Source organism: Artibeus jamaicensis, unplaced genomic scaffold, assembly GCF_021234435.1.
Source record: "Artibeus jamaicensis isolate MK-2021 breed Jamaican fruit bat unplaced genomic scaffold, CSHL_Jam_final scaffold_847, whole genome shotgun sequence".
NCBI lineage: Eukaryota > Metazoa > Chordata > Mammalia > Chiroptera > Phyllostomidae > Artibeus > Artibeus jamaicensis.
The window spans coordinates 31,181,574-31,198,806 of NW_026522057.1; the positions used below are offsets into that span (position 1 = coordinate 31,181,574).

The window sequence follows — 17,233 nt, forward strand, 5'->3', positions numbered from 1 at the left end:
GCCTCCAAAGGGGAACCGGGGCACCGGCCCCGCGGGCCGACCGGTGGGCTCCGAGGTCTCCGGGGTGGCCCTAACGTCGTGGGCGGAAGAGGGGCGGCAATAACCCCAACCGCATCCGGTTAGCGGCGGAATTCGTCACCAGGCGACGAGGCCGGAAGTGACGCACAGAGCTCGCGCCAGCATCATTTCTACGCGGGGCAGGAACCCCAGCTATGAGTGGCGTCCACGTCATCGTCCCGCGCCGACGCAGGAAGTAACGACGCTCCAGGCGCGCCGGGCGCTGTTTCTCCTCAGACTCCGGGACCCGCGGCGGCGGCGGCGCAGGGGTGAGTAGCAGGCGGTTTCCTCGGCTGAGACGCGTCTCCTCCGTCCCGTCTTGCCCGCGTGGGGCTCGGGGTTAAGGAGGCGGCGGGCCCCGACGCTGCCGGATCCAACCGCTCCGGACCCTCCCCGGCTGAGTGCGGCTGAGCCGCGCGAACCCGGGCCCGCGGCCGGGGGCGGAGACGCGCTGGCCGGTGGCCGTGCGCTCGCGGATCGCGGACCCAGGGCGTCGTCCCCGACGCAGCCTCGGTTCTCTCGGTTTGCAGTGTTCGAACTCAAATGGGTGATGAAAAGGACTCTTGGAAAGTGAAAACTTTAGATGAAATTCTTCAAGAAAAGAAACGCCGCAAGGAGCAAGAGGAGAAAGCAGAGATAAAGCGCTTAAAAAATGTAAGCCCTGGTTTTTAAGTACGGGGATTAGTGTCTTTGCCCTTGTTTCCCCGTTAGCACAGCGCGTCTTCGGTGAAGTTCTTTTGTACTTGCAGGTGTCGCAGGTGAGCCCAGCACCTATTCTAGAACCCAGCAAAAGCGCTCACATATCAGTCCGCGCCCAGGACCGTCGGTAGCGCCGGGCCGGGCCTGGGCACCCGCGGTGCACGGTGCACTTGGGCCGACTCTCCCCGTTTCGTCGCCGGTGTCCCCCAGGCGCCGTTTCGGACGCGGGGGGCGGGGTAGCGCAGCGGGAGTTGGGCTGCAAGTGGCTGTTTTAGCCACTTCCTTGGGTCGCGTCCGTCCTGCCAGGACCGCCGCCCGGTCCACTCGGCCAGTTGGCCACTCGGTGAGGGCGTTGGCAGGAGGGCCCAGCGTGGTCGCGGAGGCGCAGGCCCCGGTAGTGAGAGCGGCGCGGGAAGCTTTCTGTAGGAGGTGCGCTTTCAGGCCCCGCTGTGTCTGCGGAACGACCGCAGTCCTCCGCGCCTCGTCACAGGCGCTGAGGGACCGAGCGTCTCATTTTAACGTTCGCGGGATTTGAATGGGAGCTTTCTGTGTTTTTAAGGATAGAGATTTTTAACAGACCTTTTTATAAACCCCACGAAGTGTATACGAAAGTTTGCTTGGGGACGCTGGGAGGATTTCCCTGTCCACAAAGACGCCGGGCCCCGCCAGGGGAGTGACTTCCTGCGCGCCTCCCAGTCTGATGACAGGGACTCCAAGCGGGACTCCCTGGAGGAGGGGGAGCTGAGGGACCACCGCATGGAGATCACCATCAGGAACTCGCCCTACCGCCGCGAGGACTCCATGGAGGACAGGTGAGGGGTGCTGGCGGGGGCCTGGGCCTGCTCAGGGCACGGTGGGAGAGCTGCCAGGCAGGACTCGGGGTCCCTGATCCAGGGCCTGTGTGTTTCCTGCCTTTGTGGTTGTGCCTCCGTGGTCGGGCTGCTCTGTGTGCGTGCGCCCCCACCGGGTGTTTGCGGGGGTCAGCGCAGTCGCTGTCCAAGTTCTCTGCCCACGAGGAGGGCCGCCGCAGCCCGGGTAGACCCCACAGAGGGCCTGGGCCTGGTCTCTGTGCACTAGTTTCCTCTCCGCACAGAGGGCCGTGCGTTGGGTGGAAAAGCCATCGTGTGCCTTCCCCTGGGATTTTGGCCATGCAGTTACTTGAAGTATTGTTGAGTCACCTTTTCAGGTCACTTGATTTGATTAAAACGCTGGGATTTTTTTGTTAAAAACAGCTTCATTGAGGCACAAGTGACAAACTGCACGTATTTACAATGTGCACTTGACGAGGTTTTACACACACATGACGTGGTTACCGCAGGCAAGATACCGCACACATGCGTCACCCCAGTGTCCTCAGGCGTTTACATTTCGTGTGCCATGGTGGTTCCTCACTCACGCTGTCCCTACTCGTGAATGCTGAACCGACAGTCTTGCCACCAGTGTCACAACGAACAGAGTCTCCTAAATGCTGGTTCAGACCCTGCTCTCTCCGTGACTGGAGCCCTGCACCCTCCCACTGGAGAGAGCCCACTGCACCCTGACACCCCTGAGGGGCTTTCTCCCGCCCAACTCGGCGCTGCTGTGTCTCGTTCCAGAGGAGAGGAGGACGACTCCTTAGCCATCAAACCGCCCCAGCAGATGTCCCGGAAAGAGAAGGCCCACCACAGGAAGGACGAGAAGAGGAAAGAGAAGCGCCGGCACCGCAGCCACTCTGCGGAAGGGGGTACGGGAGCCCACGTTTGCTTTCTGCCCTGTCCCCGTGCTGTCTGCTCCTAGGTCTTGGTCTTTCACCTTCTCTGGAAACAGTGGGAAAGGAAGAGGAAGTAAAATCTTAGCTGAAAGCATAAGTAAATTATTCTGAGTAGCTATTTCTTTTTTTGCTTTTTCCTGTCGTGACAGTTGTCTTATTCAGGCAGACTGTTCACAGAGTTGCCTGCCTTCCCCGGAGTAGGGGAGAGTCACTCTTCAGTGCCGGCTCGCTCTGACCGCGAGCGCGGTGCTTGATCCTCATAGTGGCTTCGCGCTCCGGGGTGCCGGGCCTGGGGAAGTCTGATTGGACTGGCCTCGCTTTAGGGTACATGGAGAATCCCACGCAAAGGAGCTAGACTTTGTCTCCTGTTTTTTATGAATGGTGATTTCCTAAAACTTAGGAAAGGAATACCCGGTCAGAGCTGGCTACAGGGAACTTTTAAGGTGGAAAGCCCCACCTTTACCATATAGTGATAATCACCTTGTTTTGTCCTTTCGTTAGTAGGAGGCTCACTGTCTTAGTTTTATGTGTTTATCTTCTTTTTGCCACAAAACCACAAGTGTTTCTCCAAATCGTTAAACATTTGTCCCTTGCTGGGTGTCTCTAAGCGAAGGGTTTGCATGTCTGTTTCCTGCGTGACACGTCTCCCCCTCGCCAGGCAAGCACGCCAGAGCCAAGGAGAAGGAGAGGGAGCACGAGCGCCGGAAGCGGCACCGAGAGGAGCAGGACAAGGCGCGCCGGGAGTGGGAGAGGCAGAAGCGGAGGGAGATGGCCAGGGAGCACTCCAGGAGGGAGAGGTGAGGGCGGGTGGTCGGGGTCCTGACCGCGCCTGGTGGCAGCGTCCCATCGCACAGTGGGGACACGCCGCGTGGAGCAGACATGGTACGGGAGGGGCCCTCCCGCGGGGTGGTCCCGGAGGCAGGGCGCTTTCACTGCATTTGGAAGCCAGGATTGGGTGTGAACCGAGTGAGCGGAAATAGTGAAGGGAACGGAAATCTGGGTTTCCACCTCTTCCCCATCTTGCGGGTGGGGAAGCCCCTCAGCAGCCAGACTGAGCACAGCCTGACTCACGCCGGAGACCCTGTGTGAGTGTGCCGTGGGCGTGAAGGGCGGCTCCTGGCTGGGGTGCGGGGGGCTGGACTCGGAAGTTCAGACAGGAGGTGTGGCGGTTCGTGCCAGACTCGGGACAGTGGGGGGGGGAGGCGGCGAAGGGAGGGATTTACTTCCCAGACCTGTCGGCTGACAACAGGTGAAGAGGAGGAACAGGGGCCTCTGAGCTGGACTCCGCAGGGAAGTGTCCTGTGGCGGGACCTGCAGTGCTGTGCTGTGTCCAGGCCACGGTAAAGAGGGGCGTGTCCACGAGGCGGTCGGCCTCGTGCCCCGTGCAGATGCTGGCACAGTGCTCAGGAGAAGACTGGTGCGGGGATCAGCAACTCTTCACTCAGCGCCGTCTCTGCGTTCTGTTCCAGATACGGTGTTAGAGTTCTCTGGGTCACAGAGAAACAGACCAGTTCTGGGAAAAGTAACAGGAAATCCCAAGGCCTTGAGAAGAGCCCAGGAGCTGGGACACCAGGCTTCGTTTGCAGGTGCCTCTTGGTGGGCTCCAGTTCCCAGGAGAGAGTGTCTGGTAGCCCCAGCCCTGTCCTCTGGTCCAGGGCGACGGGACGTGGACATGTGGGAACACCAGGCCCCGCAGTGTGTGGGGTCATTTGCAGAGAAAGCGTGGGGGGTGGCCTGCTGTGGAGAAGGTGCTCACATCTCCCACGGCCAGGGCTGCACGAGACGGGGTCTGAGGAAGCCACGTGAGAAGAGCTCTGGGGTCGCAGGGGGTGTGGGAGGGGCTGAGGCCAGGAGGCGAAGGTCGGAGACCTCCGGGAGGTGCACGCTGCCCCCGTGGCGTCCGAGTGTGCAGCCGGCGTGGGAAGCACGCGTGTCTGCTCCGCTGCACTGAGTGTCCACTGTGGGCTGGCCGCGCAGCTGTGAGACCGACCCCAAGGGCACCAGGCTGGAAAATGAAAAGGGACGCGGGAAACGGCCGCACTGGCCACACTCGACGAGGGAGGCAGGTTTAGCCCGGCGGGTTGTTAAAACAGCGACAGCCAAGAGGGAAAATTGGAACCCATAGTTGCTACGTTTCCTAAAGTGTCCAGTTTTCAACAAAAAATATCGAGATGGACAAAGAACTGAGAAAGTAGGACTCCTGTTAAGGAGTAGGGGGCAGCACCAGTAGGACATGAGTGTCCAGTTTTAGGAAAGGCTCGGCTTCAGAAAAGACCTGGAAGCCAGGAGTTGAAGGTGGGGCAATGGAAATTGTGCTTTCTGGAGAACAAAGAAGAAAAAGATGGGATGAAAACGGACAGAGCCTCAGATCTGTAGGACAGCGTCCACGTGGTAGCAGTCCCAGGAGAGGAGAGGGCAGGGGCGCAGAGACGTGCATGAAATGAGGGCTGAGCCTCGGCCGGTGTGGCTCCCTTGGCTGGGCATCGTCCTCCACACCGGAAGGTCACAGCAGCAGTTCCCGATCAGGGCACCAGCCTGGGCCGCGGGGTCAGTCTGGAGGCCGCCCGCCACTGTCTCCCTCTCACATCGCTGTTTCCCTCCCTGCTGCCCTTCCCCACTCACTGAATTAAAAACTAAAAGGCAAAATAATGACTGAAAACTTACACTTGCAAAAAGATAAATGGACCCCAAGTACAGAGAGACAAAGTCACATCCTACTCAGTCTGTAAAAGCCAGAGGAAATCTTGAAAGGCAGCAAGAGAAAAATGATCTTCCTACAAGAGGAGCTTCGGTCCTTGGTGGCTGACCGCTCACGGGGGAGGCAAGAAGCAGGGGCCGGCCAGGTCACGCTGAGAAAACTTGCAGGCCAACAATCGTGTGTCAGGCAGAACTGGTTTCCAGAGTGAGCCGGAGGCGAGGCGTTCCCACCTGCGCACAGACTGCAGCGGCCCGCTGTCGGGGGCCTTCAGCCAGTCGGAGGCAGTGCCAGACTGTCAGGTCTGCGGGAAGAGGAGGAGCCCTGGAGGCGGGAAGGTGGGTTCCCAGGGAAGAACCTGGGAGCGTGTGTGTCTCACACCCGAACTTCCCCAAAAGACACGCGGCTGTGGGAAGCGGTAACCATGTAGACATGGTTGCTGTGCAGGCCGCAGAGAGGCTTGGGGGGGGCCGTTTCTGTGTTTAATGGGGGTGAACTCCGTGTGAATCTGACGGGCTGCAGCCTGCGGCCCCTAGAGCAGACATGGAGAGGGAGCAAAGGAGTGAACTGCCTACTCACTAACGGTGCAGGTTAAACCCCGAACAGGCAGAAGCAGAGGAACAAACAGAAGACAGAACAGCGAAAAACCACACAAGTCCTGCCACACCCATGACTATGGTAATGGTGAAATGGTCTCTGTGCCCCGCACAAGGGCAAAATTGTCAGAAAATGAGATCCAACTGTACGCTGCCTGTGAGCGGAATGTCCTCGAGTCGGACAGAAACAGGCTGCACGTAAAAGGCTGGGACACATGTGCTGTGCAAACAGCAGCCACAGAGCTCAAGTGGCTGCTTTCACATCAGAGTGGGCAGGCGCTGAGACTGTCACAGGAAGCCAAACACCTCAGGACAATAGGACGGTGACAAGTGCACATTCACCTGCGCTACGAGAGTCCAGGGTGCGTGGAGCAAAGACGGTAGCTGGTTATCACTGGATATGTCTGCAGCGTCAGGAGGAGTCGACAAGGTTCTAGGAAACTTGCAAAGTACTGTCAACCAACCCAAGGACGTGCCAGCTGTCCCACCTGAGGGGCAGAATACACTCATCCAAGATAGTCTCTGACAAAGACGTGCTCGGCTGTACGACAAATCTGGAGCTTAGAAGAGTTGAACTCATACAGACTGTGCCTCTTACCGCCAGGGAATTAAGTTGAAAATCAGCAGCCGAAAGAAACCCCAGGAAGTCGGAAAAGTCCCCCAACCATTTTTTTCCTTTTTTCTTGTTTTTAAGATTTTATTTATCTTGGGAGAGGAAGGGGAGAGAGGGAGAGAAATATCAATGTGTGGTTGCCTCTCGTGCGTCCCCTGCTGGGTTCTGGCCTGTAACCCAGGCCCATGCCCTGACTGGAATTGAACTGCGATCCTTTGGTTCGCAGGCCCGTGCTCAATCCACTGAGCCACACCAGCCGGGGCCCTCAACCATTTCTGAATAACCTGTGGCCTGAGGAAGGTACCATGAATAAATGGAGAGGGTTCTGATGTGAGTTGGAACGAAAGTGACGTCAGAACCCGCGGATGCAGCCACGGCTGCACTGAGAGCACAGTGTGGGCTCTGAGCATCAGCGTCCGAGAGGGGCGGTGGCCGGCCAACCACGCGGCGCCTCCCTCAGACACTGGGGAGGGGAAAGCAGGCGGCCTGAAGCAGCAGGAGGAACGTCCAGAAAACTCAGAGCAGGCAGACAGCAAGGTCGTCTAGGGTGGGGCCGACCACGGTGGGCAGGCTGGAGGGAGTGTGCCGGCGACAGAAAGGTGTCTGCTTTTCAGTTGTTTACTCACTGATCTTGTACAGGAAGGAGGGGCAGACAGACGTGTCGGTGTGGTGCGCCGCTTATTTATTTATGCTATTGTTAGTTGGTTCTTGTCTGTGCTCTGAGAATTGAACCCACGGCCGTGGTGCGTGGGGGCAACGCTGTGGCCCGTCGAGTGGCCAGGCCCCGGCAGCAGTGGGCAGGTTTTACAACTGGCTGTGGTGGTGGTTGCACAGTTTCACACATTTGTGAAAATTACAGTCAGTTGTTAGGTTTCTTATGTAAAGTGAACCGCAGCTGTATTTTTAACTAGCTTAGGCTCGCACCTACAGAACTAAGTGAAGGTGCCTTTGCCCAGCCCCTTGGGGTGACGTCTGAGTGGGGTCGGTGGCGCGGCCGCAGGCCTGGCCTTCCCACTGTTGCGTTTCTGGGGCAGGAGGATGCGCCTCTTTTCACGTGTTCACGTGTTCGGTGGTATAACGAGGGGGCGTGCGAGTTACCTATGGTCGGGTCTCACTCTTTGGCCACCTTGTGGTGCCACGACCCACACACACCTCGGTCACTAGTGTTCCCTGCACTGACACGGTCCTGAAGCTGTTTTCTGCACACATCCCACCGTGGCCGTGGAGACGTGCCTGGCAGGCAGGCGGGTGCAGGCAGTGCTGCGGTGTGTGTCTGGCTGGTCCTCGGCACTCGGAGCTGGTGGACAGGAAGGCACCAGCGGGTGACAGTTTCTGACGGGGCCGCTGCTTGCGCCAGCCGTTCGTTCTGCCCTGCTCCTGGGAGCGGCGCCCTCGAGACCTGCTTGCTCTGGGTTCTGACCCTGAAGAGCTCTCTGTGGGTGGAACAGTCAAAAGAGGCAGTTTACGAGTTTGGGGGGGGAAGCACTGGGGGTAAGAGGGAGGGACCGTTCTGTGTGTGGAAGAAGTGGCGTGTGTCCACTGCAGGGACCGCCTGGAGCAGCTGGAGCGCAAGCGGGAGCGGGAGCGTAAGCTGCGGGAGCAGCAGAAGGAGCAGCGGGAGCAGAAGGAGCGTGAGCGGCGCGCAGAGGAGCGGCGCAAAGAGCGGGAGGCACGGCGGGAAGGTGTGTTTGCTGGACCAGGGAGGCTCCGGGAAGCCGGGAGGGGAGGCGGTACCGGGAGTTGCACCCGGGGCCCTCCGGCTGGGGGCTGTCGCAGGCCTGGCGTGCGGTGGCCATGTCAGTGTCCTGTGTCCCTGCTGCCCACAAGGGTGTGCCCAGGCTTGAGGACATGGTCCCCAGCCCTTCTTTTTGACCAGTAATGACGGTCCGAGGGTCCACCTGGTCCTCGGGGTGGGTTCATGGCCTCCAGGTCACAGCCTTCCTTCCTCAGCCTCTTGGCCTCTGCCCTGGGTCCTGCTGGCAGGTGTGTGTGGCCCCGTGCACATGAGGGCCATCGCCCTTCGTAGGGGTGCGGGTGAGGGGGACAGGGAGGGCCCTGCGGGGTGGAGGCTGCTGCCACTGCCGTGTCCTGCTCTGCCCTGGTGCCAGTCTCTGCCCATCACCGGACCGTGCGAGAGGACTATGGCGACAAAGCGAAGGCCAGCCACTGGGCCCGCAGCCCGCCCCGGCCGCCCCGGGAGAGGTTCGAGCTGGGAGACGGCCGGAAGCCAGGTAGGGCCGGCTGCACCTGCTTGGGCTGCTGTGCTGGGGGTCGTTGCTGGGAAATCCTTAAAATAGGCCCCCAAATCCACGTGCGGTGGCCCACTTTGTCAGTGAAAGAAGAGAAGGTGGAAGAGAGAGACCTGCTGTCCGACCTGCAAGACATCAGCGACAGCGAGAGGAGGACCAGCTCGGCCGCGTCCTCCTCAGGTAGCCGCTCGCCTGGCCAGGCCCGGTCGCGACGCCACGCAGGGAGGGCTCGGGAGCTCACATTCTGCCATTTGCTTCCAAAAGCGGAATCAGGGTCCGGGTCCGAGGAGGAAGAGGAGGAGGAGGAGGAGGAGGGGAGCAGCAGTGAAGAATCGGAGGAGGAGGAGGAAGAGGAGGAGGAGGAGGAAGAGGAGGAAGAGGAGACCGGGAGCAACTCCGAGGATGCGTCTGGACAGTCAGCCGGTGAGGAGAGTGTGGGATGTGGCGGTGTGTTCTGTCTGCTTTATTTCGTCCTGTATGTGCCCTGGCCTTGGTGTATCAGGGTGATGCTCTGACCCCCTGAGCTACCTGGCCAGGGCACGCGACAGTGTATTTCGATAGAGTTTTGGGAACTACAGACAAATAAGTAATAGAAGTCTAATTTTAGAAAACTTACAAGTTGAAAATGCCTTGCTACCTGAGACTCACCTGAGATGGGGGAAGGCGCAGCCCCCGGGGCGTGCTGGGCGGCGCTGCCCAGCCGGGCAACAGCTGGCCCATGCCCGCTCTGTCTTGCAGAGGAAGTGAGTGAAGAAGAGATGAGTGAAGATGAAGAGCGAGAGACCGAGAACCACATCCTCGTGGGTAAGAGGCCTCCCTGTGGTAGTTGGCGTTCTCCGCATCTGTCCCTGGGGGCGGTGACACTGGTTAAAGCTGTGAGCGTGACTGCGGCAGTCACTAAAACACACTGCCCTCCGGGCCACGTCAGGCCCCAGAGACCACAGGGCGCTCCCATCCTGGCCACGTCCCGGGACTGAGCTGAGACCTGGGCGCCACACCGAGCACCACGCTGGGCCGGTGGGGGCCCGGCATCCCCCCGAGGGGACGGTGCTAACTGAACGCCACTCTGAGTGCCACTGGGGCCTGGACAGGAGGCGGGGTCCACCGGCCCGGGCCCGGCCGCAGCCCACGGGGATGGTGACCAGCAGCTCGGGGCTGAGCCTCGGGGCTGAGCCCCGGGCCACACCAGAGCCCAGGGGGCCTGCAGGCAGCCAGGCGGTGCCCTCAGGGCAGAGTCCCGGCCTTCTCCTTGAAGCCCAGCATCTGGACAGTGGCCCGTGGTGGTCGTGGCCCAGCCAGCGAGACCCGGTGCCTTCTGTCTGGGGAAGCAGCTCACATGTCACTGCTGTCAAGCTCTCGTGTCACCATCGTGTGGCCTCTTTGTGACCTTGGTGTCCCCACCCCAGAGCAGGATGGGGCTTGTGACAGTGGTTCGTTTCTGGTCCCATAACCGGCTGTAAATTTGGAAGTTCCAGAATCACGTTTTGACCGAGATTCTGGAGAAAGTGAAGAAGGGGAGGAAGAAGTGGGCGAGGCCACCCCACAGAGCAGCGCCCTGACCGAAGGGGAGTTCGCGCCCGAGTCCCCGGCCCTGTCGCCTGTCGAGCTCAAGCAAGAGCTGCCCAAGTACCTGCCCGCCCTGCAGGTGAGGTGCTTTCCACCCCAGCTGGCTCTGCCCTGCTGATTTCAGCAGGCCCGTGGCTGAGAGCAGAAGCCGGGTGCTGGGTGGGGGCTGCCACCTGAGTGCAGTAAAAGCTGCTGCAAAGGGCTTGGCCGCCGGCCTCCCTCACGTTTGTGGGCGGGGTCCGGCCACGAAGCCCATGGGGGCCCCATGTGTGGAAGGCAGGCAGCCTGGTGAGTGGCCGGCCTGGTGGTCACTCCTGCTGTGGGCCCCCCCTCCAGGGGCCGCACGGGGTCCTGGGCCGCGGTGGGCGTCTGCACGTGTTTTCTTCCTGGGACATCAGTAGTGGGGACACTGCAGGGCCCTTGGGAAGGGGTGGGTGCTGAGGGGGTGAGGAGCCTCTGGTTCCCTGGCTTCCATGGCTGGTGGCCCTGCCTGGAGCCCCGAGGCCTGCTGGCCCACCCCGGGTTCCGGGGGCAGTAGGGCTCCCTCTGGCTGTCACACTGCGCCTGAGCTGTCCTGGCTCCTTAGCAGGTCTGCCAGATGGCACTTCTCCACGGTGCGCCCCTGGCCCCGGGCCACGTGGGGGGCTGCAGCCCAGCAGGGTGCACACAGAGGGAGGGCCTGGGGGCTTGGTGGTGTAGGGTGCCTTGTCCTGGGTCCCTTCAGGACACACAGGGCCTGCAGGAAGGGCGTGCCTGGTACCGGCCTCGTCTGTGCGGTTTTGTTTCATCTGGAAGGGGCAGCTCTCACTGCAGACAACAGAGACCAGAGCACCTGCCCTGCCCCCAACACTCGTCCCTCCCAGGGTGTCAGGTGGGGTGTGCGCTCCTGCCGTCACGTCACACCTCATGCCGCCCCCCCCCCCCCAGGGCTGTCGGAGCGTGGAGGAGTTCCAGTGCCTGAACAGGATCGAGGAGGGCACCTACGGCGTGGTCTACAGAGCAAAGGACAAGAAGACAGGTGGGTAGGGTCTCACACGGCCCCCAGAGGAAAGGCGGATGGGGGCAGGGGCAGGGAGGCCTGAGGGGCAGTGTCCCCGGGCACACTCACGCGCCGGTCCACCACGCCCAGGCGCCTGCGGCCCCGTGCTGACTCGGGGAGGGCAGCTGGATTTCCCACTGGTGCCCTGTCCACACTGGGGCAGAGGGATCTGCGCCCCAGCCTCAGGCCAGGGAGCCCACCGCCCCTGCAGTCCTGGGCGCCGCCCTGCCTGGTGTTGGACGAGGCCTTGCCTGCCTAGCCAGCATCAGGCAGACTCATGGGTGACGCCCCAGAGCATTGCCTTTGGTGCCTCCAGAGGTCAGCCTGACCACGAGAGACTACTGTTCGGTTGAAGGGATGTCACCTGTTGTCACAAGGGGAGGAGGAAGTCAGCCAGGCAAGGGCCCAGGAGCTGCTGGGGCACCAGCCTTGAGTGACAGCCCCTGAATGGTGTGGGGGTCACAACCCCCCACCTCCGGTGTGCATACCTGGGTCTCAGGCGTCAGCAAGGTCGTGTGAGCCCGCACACTCGGGGAGTGTTGGTGTCAGGTGTCGGCCGTGTGCCCTGGTCCTAGTGGAGCACAGTGGGGGACCCTCCCTGGCAGTTCTACAGGACGGGGCTGGCCTGGACACATTGTACTTCGGTGGCCAGGGTCTGGGCTCCTCAGCACCCAGGTCTGCGAGCCCCGGTCCCGGCAGCGCCCAGGCTCACCCTGGTTACTGCACTTGGGAGGCCGGGACCCAGCCCGTCTCTGCGCTGCCTGCAGATGAGATCGTGGCTCTGAAGCGCCTGAAAATGGAGAAGGAGAAGGAAGGCTTCCCGATCACGTCGCTGAGGGAGATCAATACCATTCTCAAGGCACAGCACCCCAACATCGTGACCGTCAGGGTAGGTGGCCCGCCAGTGCTTCCCAAGAGGGTCAGGCGAGGTAGAACCCTGGGCTCAGCTCCTTCTCAGACATCGAAGAAATGCAGTCTGGCCTCCAGAAACGCCAGGCACATCAGAATTGTCCCTCTCAGTCAGTGCCTGCTGTCCCCCGGCGTCTGCCCTGGGGTGTCAGGCTGCTGGGGCACAGCCGCCTGGGCGGGAACAGGGGCGCGGGTGCCCACGGTCCCATCGTTCCCCAGGAGATCGTCGTGGGCAGCAACATGGACAAGATCTACATCGTGATGAACTACGTGGAGCACGACCTCAAGAGCCTGATGGAGACCATGAAGCAGCCTTTCCTGCCAGGTGGGCCGGGCCCTGTGGTCCCCTGAGTGTGTCCCCTCCAGGTGGCCTATGGGTTCTGTCCCCAGGAGGACAGCCTTGCTTTCAGGCAGCCCAGCGTCGTTCCTGGGGGCGGTGGGATCACCACAGGCGCCGCACACTGTGTGGGTGTGCGGGCGCCGAGTGGGGGGCGTTCCCAGGGTGACTGCCCCCTGTGCCTCACCTTCCAGGGGAGGTGAAGACCCTGATGATCCAGCTGCTGTGCGGCGTGAAGCACCTGCACGACAACTGGATCCTGCACCGTGACCTCAAGACCTCCAACCTGCTGCTCAGCCACGCCGGCATCCTCAAGGTGAGCCGTGGCCCGCCGGGGGCGCCCGGCTCCCGGCCACAGCCTGCTCACCACTGCCCTGTCCTTACAGGTGGGGGACTTCGGGCTGGCGCGGGAGTACGGGTCCCCTCTGAAGGCCTACACCCCAGTCGTGGTGACCCTGTGGTACCGCGCCCCGGAGCTGCTCCTGGGGGCCAAGGTGAGTCCCTAGCTGTGTGGGGTGCCCTGCGTGCTCAGCGCCACCTGCCCCTGAGCCTGTGCCCGCCCCCAGGAGTACTCCACGGCGGTGGACATGTGGTCCGTGGGCTGCATCTTCGGGGAGCTGCTGACGCAGAAGCCACTGTTCCCTGGGAAGTCGGAGATCGATCAGATCAACAAAGTGTTTAAGGTGGGTCAGGGCGCCTCCGGGGGCGGGGGGGCTGTCTGCCGCGCATGGTCGTCTGAGGCGTTCCTCTCTCAGGACCTGGGGACCCCCAGCGAGAAGATCTGGCCCGGCTACAACGAGCTCCCTGCGGTGAAGAAGATGACCTTCACCGAGCACCCCTACAACAACCTGCGCAAGCGCTTCGGGGCCCTGCTCTCAGACCAGGGCTTCGACCTCATGAACAAGTGAGCCCCGTGGGCCCTGCCACCCCCACCCCCCACCCCGCCCTCCGCAGAAGACTCCACCTCCACCTGCCTTGTCCCCCAGGTTCCTGACCTACTTCCCTGGGCGGAGGGTCAGCGCCGAGGACGGCCTCAAGCATGAGTATTTCCGGGAGACGCCCCTCCCCATCGAGCCCTCCATGTTCCCCACGTGGCCCGCCAAGAGCGAGCAGCAGAGGGTGAAGCGTGGCACCAGCCCGAGGCCCCCGGAGGGAGGCCTGGGCTACAGCCAGCTGGTGAGGGCGGGCTGCCACCGGAGGGAAGGCCGGGGGGGGGGCCTGGGGGGGGCTGGCCCGGCCGGGCCCACAGTACCGCTTGCTTCCCAGGGAGACGACGACCTGAAGGAGACCGGCTTTCACCTCACCACCACCAATCAGGGGGCCTCGGCAGCAGGGCCCGGCTTCAGCCTCAAGTTCTGAGTCCTTGTGGATCCCACACCAGCAACACCGGGGACTGGGGCTCAGAGGGGACCAGGACAGCGGGGGGCTGGAGGCGCTGCCAGGGTCCAGATCCGACTGGACACAGATGCTGCCCACCCCCCCCCAGGCTGCTGTGAATAGACCTCGAGTCTCGGACTGCTGGTCTTGTTTTCTACATTTCGTTTGTATTTTATCTTGGCTTGTACATTTGTAGAATTAAATCTTATCTCTTTGTGGAAGGAAAAGCTGTGTTTTTTCAAACCTGCCCCATAAGGCAGGTGCGTCAGCAAGTGCAACCTCTGCCACCGCGACCTCCCGGCTCTGCGGGTCGGAGAGTGGCCCTGATTGCCAGCAGTCGAGCGGGCTTTGTGCCCAGGCACCTCCTGGCCGTCCCAGGCTGTGGGCTGCCCCAGGCCCCCGCAGCTGAGCATGTGAGCTCAGCTGTGGGCCTCCTTCGAGGCTGTGCCGCCCGTGGAGATGGATTCAGAAGGCTGTCGCATCCTTCCCCTGCTTTCCCTGGGCACGATCGGGGATCCTAGAGGCCCCACACGCAGGACCAGGTGTGGCCTCCGCGCCACGTGGCCGGCCAGCCTCGGCTCCTGCTCCAACTGGACGGGGCGGCTCAGGCAGAGGCAAGCTGGTCCCTGGCATGGGCCCAACCCCCCAGCTCTGCTCCCGGCCACTCCATCCCGCGGCCCACCCCCACCCCCCAGCTCAGCCCTCCTTCCTCCCTGAGGGAACCCAGAGCGCGTGGACCCTCCATGGACCGGCTGGGAAAGGCTCCTCGGTCCGGAAGAACTGCCCTCACCCTGAGGGGCAGTGCCGGGCACATGAGGCATCCTGGCCTCAGGCTCCCGACATCCAGCGGGGCGCGGGTTAGGTGCCCCCCGCACGGCCCAAAACTTGTTGCCCCACCCCCACCCCCGGTCCGAAGAAAGGGCGCGGAGACGTCAGAGAGAAAGCGCTTTATGGGCGGCCCTGCGCTCTCAGCTGCGCACGCGCACCCGCCAGGAGAAGGTGCTGAGCACGCGCTGTCGCCGGCGCACCACGCACGTGTAGGTGCCCTCGTTGATGGCGTTGGCGATGATGCTCAGGTGCGCCTCGCCCAGCGCCAGGTAGCCGGGGAAGGAGAACTCGAGCGGTTCCTGGTCCTTGTACCAGCTGCGGGAGGCGGAGGCAGAGGCGAGCGCTGGGCACGGCCCCAGGCCCGCCGCCCCCCTCGCCGTGGCGGGCGGGTTACTCACTGCACTTTGCCTTTCTTGTGCAGGATCTTCTGGCCGCAGCGGAAGGTCACGTTCCTGCCTTCGGGCACCAGGCGAGTTTTGGTCCTGGGAGGCGGCGCAGTGGCGGCCACCGTGGGAAAGGGGAACTCTGCGGGGGGCGGGGAAGGGCTACGTCAGCGCCCCCCCCCCGCTCCCACCCACTACCCCCCTGTCCCCCCGACCCCGTACCATAGCAGAAGTCGCAGCTGCTGGGGCACAGCCTCTTCATGAGCCGGCGGCGGGCGTCGCAATAGCCCCTCCGCGCCCAGGACGAGCACACAAACAGCCGGTCCAGGCAGCCTGCGGAAAGGCGGACGGGCCTCAGTGCCCGCCCGGCCCCGGCCCGCTCGCGTGCGCGCCCGCCCACCCGCCCGTCCAGGCGCCCGCCTCAGGGACCCACCGTAGAGCCGGTGCAGCCCCCACAGCTCGTCCTGCGACAGCGCCTTCCAGCCGCGCAGCGTGGCGTTGAGGTGCATGAGCGCACGGCTGTGCTGCGAGTGCATCAGGCCCAGCGCGTGGCCGATCTCGTGGGCCGCCACGTGCACCAGGTCGGTGAGCCACACTCCTGCGGGCCCGGCCGGTCAGCGCATGGGGCCTGGCCTGCCCGCCCCCCAGCCTGGCTCCCCGCGGCTGCTCGCCGGCAGGGCTGCGGCCGCAGGCCGATGAGAACGTTCCAGGCCGCGGCGGTGAGCTCGGCGCCCAGGAATGCAGCCTCGCTCCTCTCCAGCGGCATGGGGGTTGGGGGCTTCGGGCTTCCCGTGGCCTCCTCGCAGCCTCCCTCTCCCGGCCCGTGTGACCCCCCCCAACGCCGCCCGCCCCAGCCCACCTTTCTTCCAGCTGTAGCGCGTGGGGCCCAGCACCCAGTACTCGCTGTCGTCAAAGTGGATGCCGCCGTGCGGGGGGAAGAAGGCGTGGGCCAGCTCGCCCGTGGGGCCGTCGAAGCAGTGGTGCAATGCGGACACCAGGCAGTCCGTGTGGTTGACCGGGTAGAAGCCTGGGGAGGCAGGGGGCTCAGAGGGGTCCTGGCAGTGGGCGGGGGCCGGCGGCGCTGCACCCACCTATTCGGAGGTCGCTGGGCTGCTCGGGGGCCACCTCACGGAAGCTGAATGGGGACACCTCGCTCCACATGCGGAAGGCGGCGGCCAGGCCCTGCCGGGTCTCCCTGGGGCTCAGCAGGTTCCGGGGGAAGGACAGGATCCTGGAGTAGAGGCTCAAGGTCGGGGAGGAGGCGCTGGCCAGGCAGCTCCCAGCCTCCCCCCCAGGGCGAGGGTCGCACCTGTAGGTGAGGTTGAAGTGGTCCCAGCGCAACCTGGCTGGGGTCAGCGTGTAGCGGCGTCTGCGGGGTGCCTGGTGGGGCAGCGGGCCCGGCCCCCGGGTAATGGGGACCCCCGCGGGGTGGGGCGTGGCATCTCCCTTCAAGGGAAGCAAGTGCTCTGGGGAGGCAGCGGGGCTGCCCGAGTCCCAGACACCAGTGACCTGGCTGGAAGCCGATGGGGTGGGGAGGCACTGACTTCCACTTTTGGTTTTTCTGCATTTTCTGGTTTTCTACCTCAAGCCGGCGAGTGTCTCTTTTACAGCCAGAAAACAAAAAATGTCACTAAAGATAAGCCGGGGTGGAGTGGGTGGAGCTGGGGGCCAGAGGGTGCCCCCTGCCCCAATCCCACCAGGCACCAGGGCTCGCGGACACTTGGACTCCTGCGCCCATCTGCAGGCGGGGGCGGACTCACCGGACTCACCTGTGGGGCGCTCTCGGAGGGCCAGGCAGCCGGGGCCCCCAGCCGGGCCAGCAACGTCAAGACAGGCAGCAGGCACAGGGCGCCCAGCAGGGCCCCCAACCCGCCGGCCGGCGCGCGGGCGCCCCACCACGCCCAGGAGACGCAGGGCCCGCGGGCCATGGCTCCTATGGACTCTGACTTGCTGTCGGGGCTCTGGGTGCCTGGGCTGTGGGACCTGCAGGAGCACGAATAGCCAGGGGAGGCGCTGAGACAGCTCGGGTTACAGCCCCGGGGTGGGGGTGGGGAGCAGGGGGTGGGGACAGCCACCCCTGAAGGGAACCAGCTGGCCATCCTGTTGTCAGCGAGGGGGACCCCGGGCCTGCGGGT

General features: G+C 63.2%; 2 protein-coding genes across 6 annotated transcripts; one reads left to right on the forward strand and one right to left on the reverse strand.

Annotated features, from left to right (window-relative positions):
* Positions 1-246: 246 nt before the first annotated feature.
* On the forward strand, positions 247-14,123 carry LOC119050573 (cyclin-dependent kinase 11B). Of its 3 annotated transcripts, none has more exons than XM_037146980.2 (21): positions 247-326; positions 588-711; positions 1,453-1,568; positions 2,352-2,479; positions 3,165-3,303; positions 3,976-4,092; positions 7,956-8,092; positions 8,519-8,641; positions 8,744-8,839; positions 8,924-9,082; positions 9,398-9,463; positions 10,129-10,304; positions 11,153-11,243; positions 12,032-12,153; positions 12,393-12,498; positions 12,705-12,826; positions 12,897-13,004; positions 13,077-13,193; positions 13,266-13,414; positions 13,497-13,686; positions 13,777-14,123. In XM_037146980.2, exons 2-21 carry the CDS (start codon positions 601-603, stop codon positions 13,867-13,869), a joined length of 2,466 nt encoding a protein of 821 aa, XP_037002875.2. In that variant the 5' UTR covers positions 247-326; positions 588-600; the 3' UTR covers positions 13,870-14,123. The 3 variants fall into 3 exon arrangements, with proteins under 3 accessions (XP_037002875.2, XP_037002876.2, XP_037002877.2); XM_037146981.2 differs by having other exon boundaries at positions 10,135-10,304; XM_037146982.2 differs by lacking the exon at positions 3,976-4,092 and having other exon boundaries at positions 13,777-14,122.
* Positions 14,124-14,819: 696 nt separating this feature from the next.
* Positions 14,820-17,197, reverse strand: MMP23B (matrix metallopeptidase 23B). 3 transcript variants are annotated; one of them, XM_037146976.2, is made up of 8 exons: positions 16,868-17,197; positions 16,408-16,544; positions 16,190-16,329; positions 15,958-16,125; positions 15,532-15,696; positions 15,321-15,431; positions 15,114-15,240; positions 14,820-15,030 (listed from the first exon to the last, which is right to left on the reverse strand). In XM_037146976.2, exons 1-8 carry the CDS (start codon positions 17,195-17,197, stop codon positions 14,856-14,858), a joined length of 1,353 nt encoding a protein of 450 aa, XP_037002871.2. In that variant the 3' UTR covers positions 14,820-14,855. The 3 variants fall into 3 exon arrangements, with proteins under 3 accessions (XP_037002871.2, XP_053516486.1, XP_053516487.1); XM_053660511.1 differs by having other exon boundaries at positions 16,190-16,544; positions 16,859-17,082; XM_053660512.1 differs by lacking the exon at positions 15,532-15,696 and having other exon boundaries at positions 16,190-16,544; positions 16,859-17,082.
* Between the last annotated feature and the right edge of the window lie 36 nt (positions 17,198-17,233).